This window comes from Electrophorus electricus, chromosome 7 (genome assembly GCF_041902795.1).
Source record: "Electrophorus electricus isolate QZ-2024a chromosome 7, ASM4190279v1, whole genome shotgun sequence".
In the NCBI taxonomy this organism is placed as follows: domain Eukaryota; kingdom Metazoa; phylum Chordata; class Actinopteri; order Gymnotiformes; family Gymnotidae; genus Electrophorus; species Electrophorus electricus.
The window spans coordinates 33,190,001-33,202,500 of record NC_137503.1 but is presented as its reverse complement, the minus strand read 5'-3'; the positions used below and the strand labels follow the sequence as shown (position 1 = coordinate 33,202,500).

Below are 12,500 nucleotides of genomic sequence, written 5' to 3'. Positions count from 1 at the left end.
CACACACACACACACACACACACACACACACACACACACACACACACACACACACAGTGAATGGCAAGATCAGCATGGGGTCTCCTCAACTTCATATGGAGCTCAACACAACATTCTAGGTCATTCTGTAGGTCATTTGCTAAGAGTTTCTGCAGCATTTAGTTCTGACTGACTCAAACAAAAAGGCAGAGACTGGGGCAGTGATGGGGGTGGGAGCTAAACTGTTAAGCAGACATTACAGTGAGCGCTTAAGTGTAGGTGGTATTGATTGGTCCTATGGATCTCTGCTGTAGACCAAACATACCACACGCTAAAAAAATGTAAAACCCTCAACTTACGCAGGAGAAAGAGAGAACACACAAACAGGCACACACAACTCACCTGATCAAACTGTGGATCCTCCCCTCTCTGCAGGGACCTGGATAAGGGCTTCTCCTGCACGGGGAAGAGACCAAGGACATTCAGATACCTGCTTGCACACACTCTTACCCATTAAGAAAGGGGAAAGCGTTATCCTGCTGCTCTCATACAGACCATTAGAGAAGTGCATCCTAGTGTTATGAACGTAAACATGAGAAAAACACGTCAATAAATATCACTGGCAAACAGGACCACTTGACTCAGACTAACAAACGCAGGCAAAAGTCATGTTTAGTTTGGCCTGAAACAGGAGGTGCTGTCGAAATCTCCTATGCCACACTACAGAGTTTAACGCAGTTGAACTAATATTTCTACATTTGAATTTAACAAAATGTCAAATGTTGAATGTGAATTCCATATTTGTACACCATGAATTTATTTTTTCTTTGGTTAGGTAGTATATTTGAGGTCTGAATTGAATGAACAAACAAACAAATGTTTAATTAATAAGAGCATCTTTGCTGTTGGAAGCCTGAAAGCTGGAACATGTGTGGTTAATAGGGACGCAACAGGACAGTGGGCCAACGGTTGGGTATGCAGTTTCTGGGCAATGGTACCATTTCAGTTTTTATATTGAAGAAAAAAATGAAAATCATGTCACCTTTAAACAATGAACTCTATCTTGTTTATAGACAAATAAAACTTTCCATTCATAAAAGTGGCAACATGACTAGAGCGGGTTTCTGTCTACTATATGAACTGAAGGTGGGAAACACATTTAACTGTAAAGTGCTCCTTAGCTTTGACAATCTACAGATGCTTGGTCTTCTCCATTTTATACAAACAGGATGCATACTTGTATTGGCAATATTAAAAGTAAAAAAAGTGTCCCATTGTGATCTAGCTATTCGCTTATTTCGAGGTGCCTATTTTGGAGAGGGTGTCTGTGACGATTGGTTTTCATGTTCTCTCCGTGAAGTTTCATAGAGTTCAGGAATAACTCTGCTGTTGAAATATGTGCCAAAGAGGACATTATAATGGAATTCAATTTTGTGTCATCAGGTGACGAAATCCCAAGTAAGTAGCCAGAATTCTTTGGCTATGAAAACTCCTGCTCTACAATGGAGCTTCAATAGGTGCAAACATGCTACCAGAAAGCAGCAATTTATTTGCAAAACCGTAACTTATTGTTTACCTTTTAATGAGCAGGTTAAACAAGTTCTGCTCGTTTTAATTTGTTTTCAGTAGTTAAAAGCAGAGACCTCTGCCAACTTGTTACTTCCAAAGACTACACTGCTCTGGTCAGGCTAAACAGGCCGTATCCATGGAATCATGCAGCACATATTCAGAAGCTAAACACAATACATTAGATACACTCAGAACTTCCATATACTGCTCATAACTTCATGAAATTAACACATGATCATTCATGTTCCTTCACTGCATTTGCTCTTTACAAAGTAGTGACAATTTTTAGAGCATGATTGCTCAGATATTTACTGTAATTGATTTTACTGGGGTTACATTTATAGTTCTGTATATTGGGTTAGTGTAGGCTATTTCTGTACAATTTTTTTGAGAGTTTGTATCTAGGCTTTCTCGACTGCGCCCATATACTGAAATAGTAAGCTCCGCCCCCACTGTACCATATACTTGAACAGTAAGCTCCGCCCCCAGTCCACCCATACACTGAAACTGAACCAGTAATCTCCGCTCCCACTGTACCCATACGCTGAAACAGTAAGCTCCACTCTTGCTCCCACTGTTTTTGTTATTTCTTTATGCATTTCTGAATTTACCTGAAGACAGCAATGAACGATTGTTGTGTTTTTTGCTAACTAGCAGACTCTCCTGGTAACATAAATAAATCTTCATGTCGGAAGTCCATTCAAGTAGCCAACAGTAGCAAAGCAATGCTTTGAGACTGTACTTTGTTTACAGTCTGCGTACCCTCATCATCATATTGATCACCGAATCCAAAATGTTCCCACACAGTGGATTTGACGAATGACTGTGCCACTTCAGTTTTGCTTCTCTGTCTCACTAGCTCCACTGTGGAGTGGAGAAAATATGTGGTTTTAGCTTCCTCCCACTTCCAGCTGGTATTTGCATACAGAGCACCGATAGGCTCCAGGATGGAATTTGCATACAGAGGCTGACAGGCGCCAGTAAAATTCTGATAGGCTCCAGAGTTGTTCTGTGAGTCTGAATGGACAACATGTGTTTAGTCTGCAAAGCAATAAACTGACAGCCGTATCGTAATACCACAGGTCACATGTGCATACTGAACCGTAGCGGGCATATCGAATATGGTTCATACTGTGTATCGTTGCATCCCTAGTGCTTCATCCCTAATGTTTACATGGGCTTTCTCAACGTTTTCACATTTACAGTTAAAATGATTTAACTGTCAATTTATGAAGAAATCTTCAATTCAGGACCTCCTTTTGCCAAACAACTCATATTCTTAGATACACGCAAACCTACATGCACACGTGTACTCAAAAACATGTTTAAACATGTGTGTAATACTAAGCAGTACTGACCAGTGGTTCGGCCATGACCACCTCTATCTTCTTCTCGGCAAGTACGGCAAACTCGGCAAATAGGCTCTTAATGACGAACTCGCCAGGCTTGTGCTCTGGGTCGATGGTGATGCTGGACATGACTGCAGCTGCTGCGGAGGTGCTGCCAGGGGTGGAGAGGGCGGCGGTGCGGGCGTTGCGCTTCTCCCAGCTGAGCGGCGCTGACGTCGGCACCACGCGGCGACTACTCACGGTGCTGCTGCTCACCGGCACAGGGGCTGCAGAGACACAGGCACAGAAGAGATGGAGGCAGATCAGAGCACTGATTCAGGGTCAGTTAAAATCAGTAAACTAACATTCAGAGTGACGGAGGGGAGGTCAGAGCCCTGACCTGGGGTCAGTTAGGATCAATAGCCTAAGAAACATGGAGAAGATCTTAGCACTGACCCAGGGTTGGTTAGCTAACAAACACAGAGCAACAGAGGGGGTCAAGACCCTGAACCAGGGTCAGCTAGGATCAGTAACTTATCAAAGCTGGTCCCAGACTAGCAGGGTGGTGTAGGGTGACATATGTTTGCACACTATGCGGACAGACACACACGCACGCACACACTCCTGCTCCTTCTTACAGTCAGGCTGCAGGTTCATTAAGGATGCTTCCTGGCAGATACCCCAACAATACATTCTCCATATGTCAGTGCTGTACATGCTCCTGTCTCTGCATGCTCCTTCCCAGTGTTGTTCAGACTTGGTTGCTTCCATGGAAACAGGTGAAAAACAAAATTTCAGGCATGCATCATTTCCTTTTTCCTAAGTGCATGCACACACACATTTAGGAGGAGCACCAGTCAGAGTGGCTTGCAATACAGCCTTTTCTTTGCGGTTTAGGTCTACTTCCGCTATGCCAGCATACACCTCCAACCCTGCGGGTTTCTCTCCCAACACCTACCCATTTAGCAAACCTGTTCAGATCATGAACCTGAGAGTGTGTCAACTAGCCCCTGGATGCTGGGAAAATGGCACGCATGCGTGCGTGCGTGTGCGTGTGCGTGTCCATGTCCCAGAGAGTGTGAACCAAAAAACATAATGAACGCATGAGCGACAGACGCCTAGCACCCGAGCCGATTCAGGAAACCCGTCCTCTTTTCCCGCCAGTTGCTGGGGAAAATCCGCGCTAAATCCAGAAAAAGCACAAACAATGAGAGGAGGCTGAAGAAAATCTGTGGAGGTTTAGAAGTGTGTCAGAAGAGGAAAGCAGGAGGATCACACCCAGCAACTCCCATAACAGAATCAAACACGCACGTACGCCATCGGTCGACCACTAGCGGGACGTTTGGCAGCAACTGTTGGCACTGGTAAGTGTGCTCAACAGGAATGCCGGGTTGTTGCCGACAGCAACCGTTTACAGGCCAATGTCGTTTTCAACCAGGATTGTCTTATTTTTGATGCACTGCAAAATGGATTATATTACTTGCAGTCTGGCACACTGCAACCGGCACATCGCAGAGGTCGAATCCTTGATGACGATTAAATGGCGGGGTCCTGGAAGGACCCAAATGTTTATCAGCTGGTCAGAACACTTGTTTCTTTGTTTACTGAGTAGCACAAACAGCCTCCCCACCCCTATGACGTCACACAGCCTGCCCTGAGCAGCCAATCGAATGAGGGCGCCTCTGTGGGTTGGACCCAGGACAGCTGACCGGCACGCGCTGGACAAAAACATGCATTGTACTTTTCCACTCGTTAAAACATGACCGACCAAAAAATGCCAAGGCTCTCTGTCACCAAGAAGCCCCAATGGCTTCTCTCCTTGTGTTTGTGATGAAAGTGGACCACATTACTGACCCAACAGACAGGTTATGGAAGGGAGAGGGAGAGAGGGGTACAAAAAGACAGTTGTTCTCCCTCACACAAATCACAACAGCCATTAATATATCTCTTTGGCGTGTTGAGGAATCTTCAGAGTCCAAAAGAGAAGCTCTGAACAATCCTAATCTAATCCAAAGGTCTTTGGGCTTCAAGATTCATAACCCTGATGTATACAGGCCTCCTCAGACAGCCACTTCATTGTGACTGAATGAAACAAAAAGTGTTTAGCACACTCTCCTTCTTCACATCACGTGGTATGGCACTGATCATAAACTCATCACAACAACACATGCCACATAAACTTGGCAGATTTAGGGGCTGAGGGCACCAGTGGTGACCACTAGTCCTGCAGGGGTGGAGGGAGGGACACAGGTTCTCCTATAGCACAGAGCACATAGCAGGCAGCCATGCTGCAGATCCATTAGCATCTCACATTACACATGGGTACTTAAAAGACAGGCTCCGAGACGGACGCCCATCAGGAGGAAATCGCTCACTGACTCCCATATGAAATGGATGGACTGAAGTGGCAATCTGGGGCTTCTTTCTGCCTGTGCGCATGTGCGAAGTGGAAGCTACTTCTCCGGTGCAGTGATGCTTTAAGGGACCTGACAGGGGGTAGTGTGGACAACCTCCACATAACCACAGAAAGCACACTAGGCTGTCAGATGCAAGACACACCTCTACATATCATTATACAAACTCCACACTTTTTCCTGGGTCAATAAACTACCCTAATAGAGCAATTAAATAGTTAAACATTTACCACAATCCACAACTAAGGCAAAGAAGGGCACGAAATAAATGGTTACACTATCAGATACTGCACACAGCAGGTTTTTAAAAGCTACGACATGAAAAATATGCTTGGTTAAAAATCATTTGCATAGAATTATGACTTGTACTAAAGAAAAAAAAAATACACAAATTATAAAATCACACCTCTCTCTCACCAATATTTATGAATATATTCAGATTTTAGTCCACATTTTATACATTAATATTTTATATTGTTGTAAGCATAATTGAATATAATAAAAAGAAAATCTAAAACATATTTTAAAAAGGATTTAAATAAAAAATAAATAAAAATAATCAGAGTAAGTACCTTTGATGAGTTTACAATTCAGTGCAATAAGACAGGGGTCTTTCCATGTGGTTATTTTAAAAGCGATTTACTCCTTAAATATACAAAATATTTATTAAATAAGTTATTTATTCCTTGAATTCCTTGATATGTGTCATTTCCTGCATATCAAATAACCTATATCAGGATGTGACATTCTGGCCACATTGCACAGCCCTAGATTAGAACTGGATGCTTACACACACTGTGTGAAATATACAGTGACAAGTGGCTGGGAGGGGGTTAACTTTTCCCCCAAGGAAATGTATTGTAATATTTACAATTTCAGGTAAGAAAGTTCTTTCCAAAGGGGGCAAAACTCACACCAGTAGAAAAAAACAAAGGGTAGTCATAAAGTCAGAATATTTTCTCATGATACTGTCAAGCAGAAAACAGAGCCTTCTGTCTGTTTAAGAACCCAGCTACAGTAGGTCTTGTCTCCAATAGTGTGTATAATATATAGGGTCTAATAATGTGTGCGATATACAAGTGTTTAATTAAGCGTATGATATGTAATAAATATGTATATGTATTCCAAGTCTTCTGTGCCCTTTGGAGGTAGAGCAAAGTTGGATTCTGCTGCAGGCTCCTGAAGGCTGGAGGACATGTAAAGACATGCTTCAGCTAGGACACAGACACATGCTTCAGCTAGGCTACAGGATACCAGAGCACAACACAACACAGACACAACACCCATAACCATCAGCTTCAAGCATTTTTAACGGCGGTCGTCTGCCACTTGCTACACATGTGACAGGTTTCAATGAGGGGTGTGTGTGTGTGTGTGTGTGTGTGTGTGTGTGTGTGTGTGTGTGTGTGTGTGTGTGTGTGTGTGTGGAGATGTAAGAGATTAAGGTGTTTTCACCGTTATTATGATGTTCTGACATGCCCAGATTGCAATGTGCCTGCTCTGTTCGTTTGTATCAGAGCAGACACTTCACTGCAGTCACACACAATGCAAAAGGCTTTTCTGGCTTTTTCGTGATACAGTGATGAAGCAAAAAAAAAAAAAAAAAAGCTTAGTGCACTGATGATGACAGATGTTATGACACTGAAACTTTAAACTGAAACATTAACATTTCTGAATCATTTTGTGCATTTGACAACAACTAAAATCTTAAATAGTACCAAAAAATCCCCAGCTTTCTGTTTCTTACAATGAGTGTGGAGTGAAGTAAGTGTTATACCTAGCCACTGAAACTATATCTCATTCCCCATTGTTAGAGCATTGAAACGCAGAGAAAGAGTTGGCAGCAACAGCCAGAGGCAGATGGAGAGAAAGAGAATGCAAAAAGAAGGACAGAAAAAGATGGGGAAGGAGGTAGGTGAGGAGGTGAGGAGGGAGGGAGTGAGGGCTGTTCCTGGGAGACCATGTTGGCATGGCACCCAGGATGGAGTGCTGGGCTGACTGTGCTGGCTACTTTCATGGCCGTTTACTGTCGACTCTGCGTCTGTGGGGAAGGCAGAGCCAGCAGTGGAGCAGCCTGACAAGTCTCAGCTCTCCTGAGCCACCATGCCCCACCATCTCCAGCCCACACCACGCACAGATCACTGCACAGGCTCAGGAGGGGCTGATGGGAAATGGAGTTTGATGTTTTAAGCAGGACATTCAGAATCTAGGAAGATGTTACGTGATGATGCATAACTACAGCTGCTGCACAAGTCATAATCCCTCCAGTGACAACAGCTAAACAAAACACAGGGCTGCTAGGGGAGATGAGGTGGGGTAAAAACCCACCTCATCACATTTGTTCACAGCAGCTGATGCAGTGATATTTCTCAGTACATAGATCACAATAAACCCACACAAAAGACTGCACTTGGTGTTAAAAGAAACATCAAATGTATTGACATGTAAACAGCCCATAAAACCACCCAGAGTAAAGTCTGCACCACATTAAAAAAAACAACAACAAAGCTCTACTTTTTTTTTTTGGCTGGGGAAGTAAATGAAGCCACACCACAGTTCAAATAAATCTGTTCAAATAAAACACTAAAGCAAAGGCTCACAAGGAAGCAAACCATTACACAGAGGTGCGAATAGCAGCAGGGGTACCATGCTTTGTGCTCTGTGACTGCTGTGGTAAAGTTGGTATGAAGTCACGTCTCTGCTTTTGGTGACGGTAAGAGCACAGAACCCTTGAATCGCAAAGCAGTTATAAGACCTGTGACCTACACGTCTGACCCCCTGCTCTACAGAGCGATCAGATTACATGCTTGGTACTCTAGGCAAACGGATATGAGTCAGTGTGTGTGTGGTTGAGAGAATGTACATGTGAGAGCGCCACTGGGAGCAGTAATGCCTGCCCTCATCGATCCGGCCCCATCTGGAATGTATACATCTAGCAGTGTGCAGACTTCTGCATCAGGACCAGAAGCAGAGGGGGCAACGCTCTCGGTGGCGTGCAGATCTGATGCGATTGTGCCAAGGAGCGAAGAGGAACTCTATGCTCCCATGCGGGTCTGCCTGAGTCATGGCCACAATGACTCAGCAGGACGGGCAGAGTTGCGCGAGGAGCATCGCCTGGCCTGAAGCCCTGGTGGTTTCAGAGAGCAGACTGGAAGCGTTACTGACCCCTTCAGCTTGCACTGCAGAGACCGTGGGTAGACCAAGCTGCATCACAGTGCACCTGCGAAACAAACCCAGGGTCGAAGAGAACAGCTAAACAAATCAAAAATGTGTAAACTAATGAGCGAGGGAGGGAGTGCACAGGAAGTCAACGCCGAGCTGTGTTCTCAGATAAGAACTGCGCTATGGAGACGCAGAAAGTAGAAAGCAACATGGGAAGTGACAGCTAGACCCAGCAGTGTGAGCCAGGACGGGTGTTGGCATAGTTTCTCATGGCCACACAACTTTCTCTCATAATCCTATTGGCTGTGTGAGATGGAGTGCAGTGCTGTTGTGTGCAGATGTGTGAGAAGGTTAGGTGTCAAACTCTGCCAGGTGTCAGAGCAGGAAAGGCCTGTGGGAACAGTGTTTGTTTTACCAGATAAGAGCTTTAGATATGTATGACAATATATGTGTGTGAGAATGTACGCATGTGTCTGTCTGACAGATGGCTAAAGAAGGCTGAGAGGCATGTACACTAAGCAAGCAAATCTGGACAAGTCAGTACAACCCCATGGATCAGAAATGAAGCAGCATTAGTGAAAGAGGTACAGGCAATAACGCATACCAGTGGCTGCATGCTAGTCAGCGTCATGCACGGTGTCCCATGTTAATTCCCCACACACAGGACGACACAAATCAGCAGGACCTTTGTCCAAATGCACAATGTAAATTAAGACTTCAGCACTTTGGGATTTGTGCGTGTGTGTGTGTGTATATATATACTTACAGTTGCCGCTCCACGACTTCAGCAGAGATTTGATGCTGATCTCAAAAAATATGGAATCCTGCAGACTCAGCATGACGCAACTACAGAACTACGAGTTAAACAAACGCGCATGAAATTCACAGGCCAGTCCTGCTGGCACTATAGTCCAGTCCTCTCTCCACTGTCGCATCCACCCTCTCTCACACACACACACACACACACACACACACACACACACTTCTGCACCAGGATAAAGTTTCAACCTCTACTTGGAATCATGAGGGATAGCATCCTGTTAAGCACGTGCGCACACACACACACACACACACACACACACACACACACACACACACACACACACACACACACACACACACACACACACACACACACACACACACACACACACAGTCCAACAAGAGTGAAACCTTGAGCCCGAGACAGACGGAAGCACGAGAGGGCCGAAACAAAGTCAGAGTAATCTTCCCAAATCCTGAGAGGATCTGCAGAGCCAGGCGCAGGACTGCTGGATCTGCCTGATCAACGGGGATCACGGTGAAAGTTTGTTCTGAGAGCAGGCTAGAGTGTGTGCGTGCGCGCGTGAGCGAGCGAGCAAGAGACAGACAGACACACACACACACACACAGAGAGAGAGAGAGAGAGAGAGAGAGAGAGAGAGAGAGAGAGAGAGAGATTGAGCGAGTGAGCAGAGTCTCCCAGCAGAGAGCAGCAATGTTCCTCCCTTTTTTTCCTCCTCTTCCTGCGTATACAAAGTGCTGGCACCCTCCTGTACGCATGCGTACACACACACACACACACACACACACACACACACACACACCTCTCTCTCCCTCTCCACTCGCTCAAAGCCAACCCCTCCCCATAGTAGTGCTTGCTTGCACTTGCTCAGTGGGCCTGTAAAGAGAGCATTTGTTTCAATGGCAGAGTGAGAAGGAGAGGGGAGAGGGATGTCATCAGCGCACTGCAAACACTCACTGGCTTGTGTCCAGCGCCTCGGGCTGGGCTGTAGGACCCTTCTGCAACTGCACTCACCCACCGCTCTCCTGCCAGACTTCACTACACCAACTACTGATGTGTCATCCCTGACTGTGAGCACGCACACGTGCGAGAGAGAGAGAAAATCAGCTCAGTCAGCTCCACAGTAAGAACGTGTCAGAGGAACATGCGCAGATACACACACCCACCCACCCCACACCTAAGCTCCGCATGACCTGAACCAGCACGCCACACCTCTACTGATGGCACGAACACACGCACACACATACACAGATCCAAGCACAGGCTGGCTTACTGTAGCAGCAAATGCACCAACTAGAGGGGAAGTGTCAGACAGCCTGAGTGGACGTGGGTTTGTGATATTTCATTTATCACCTCAGAAACTACAGGAGCACAAACCCTGGCATCCGTGAGGAAATCCCCACTACATAATGGCGTTGCTAAAATGCTACATAAATCATTTCACAATCAGTGCTTCTCCAGGGCGTCAGAAGGCACACTGTACTCTGAGAACCCAGAGACAGCACCGAAATACCCTCCCAGCATCTCATTTCATATATATATATATATATATATATATATATATATATATATATATATATATATATATATATATATATATGATAGATAGATAGAGAGAGATAGAGAGAGATAGAGATAGAGAGATAGATATACACACACACACACACACACATATATACATACACACACACACACACACACACACATACATACATACATACACACATACATGCCCACACACATACACAAAGAAATATACGATAGAAAAAAAAAAGTCTTTCATTTCATGTTATGCTTTGTCATCACATGATGGTGGCAGGTGCTGTGAGGTAGTTCAATAACACCCCCCACCCCCTGACACACACACAGCGTCCCTCCAGTCCCACATGGAGATATGCAAATCAGTAGGGCAGCACTGTAAACAAACACACCACACAAAAGCGAGCATTGTGGCCGAGTACGCGTGCATGGGTATGCATGCATATATACACACAGGCACACAGACATGCACCTTTTACATTGTTATAAAGACTGGCCTGAAGTGGTAAGAAGATGCGTCACTAAAGTGAGTTTATCCCAGAGAAGACAACTAATCTCAGTGTTGGGTTTCTTATAAATCCTGTGATGAAGACAGCTGTGCAGCATCCAAATCCCTCATTCACACAGCACTCTGGAATATTCCCAGTTCCAGAAACTGAAAATTCCCTCAAACGGCTTTCAGGACATTCCAGCTAATGCGCGGAGTCTGGGCAGGGTCTTCTCTCTGTGCTTCTGTGAGCAGATTCCCTCTGTATGGGGCTTTCTACAGTGAATGCTATGTGGCTTATTTCCCAAACACAAAATTAAGCACTAGAATGCCACACCCACTTAAATAATCTAGGCAACATAGCTAAGGTCACAGTGCCTTCCCATCATGCACCTCTCCCTCAAACACATCTGCGTGCGCATACAAAGACACTCTCTCAGTGTTTGGGGTAAGTAGCGAGATCCTGACAGTGTCTTCTGGAGTGGTACTCTTCTGTCAACACACTGCTGAAGGAATTCAGGACAGAGATCATGCATAACCCTGCCCCAACTCCTACACAAACTTCGACTAACCAAATCACGCCTCAGTGTGGCTGACCTTTCCACTGGTCAGAGACCCTGCCACATCTTGGGTGACCAAATCTATACACCTGTTCTGCTGGCAAGATTAACAGGCACTGCAAAGGGCAGCTCAGACATATACAGGACAGACTTGTACCCCCAACCCACCCCCAGCTTTTCACCAGCAAAGTGCCACGTAGCCAAAAAAAAAAAAAAAAAGTCTGTAAACGAATTCTGTCTTAGGAAGTGAAAGAGGTGCGACTGTATTCAGCCCTGTACTGGAAATGCTGGTGAAAGTGTGATGGAACCACTCCCAGTCTGAGTGACAGCTGACTGTTCTGGCTCTCAGGAGTCTGTGCAAGCATCAACACCACCCTGCCCAGGGCCAGAGAGAGGGAGCATTTATGTGACTAATGTACTTCAAAACAGAGAAAGATGGATAAAGGGACAGACGGTTCGAAAACAGAGAAACGAGAGTTGGTACAGCGATTCTAGCCGTTTCAGGTTTTCAGAGGACAACGTTTTCCCGACGTCGCCATCTCACCAGGTAGCCATGGTACTCTCAGGACTTCTAGCCCTCATTTTAATCTGGCTAACATTTAGGTTTCCATGCCTCCAAGCTGAATGGTCCCCAGCATTTAGTGTGACTTAGGTTTTGTAGTCCTCTCAGCTGCTCCA

General features: G+C 45.2%; 1 protein-coding gene across 7 annotated transcripts in view; it reads right to left on the bottom strand.

The window, feature by feature from the left end:
* Positions 1 to 12,500, bottom strand: part of fryl (furry homolog, like) — an 88,821-nt gene that overhangs the window by 56,798 nt on the left and 19,523 nt on the right. For 4 of the 7 annotated variants that reach the window (XM_081716925.1, XM_081716926.1, XM_081716927.1 and 1 more), the window contains exons 1-3: positions 9,219 to 9,306; positions 2,907 to 3,163; positions 382 to 435 (exon numbers count right to left, since the gene is read on the bottom strand). In XM_081716925.1, coding sequence (XP_081573051.1) covers positions 382 to 435; positions 2,907 to 3,163; positions 9,219 to 9,291 — 384 coding nt within the window. In that variant the 5' untranslated portion in view covers positions 9,292 to 9,306. Of the gene's footprint in view, positions 1 to 381; positions 436 to 2,906; positions 3,164 to 9,218; positions 9,509 to 12,500 lie in introns of those variants that run through there. The other 3 variants (XM_081716929.1, XM_027022634.3, XM_081716928.1) reach the window with 2 other exon arrangements.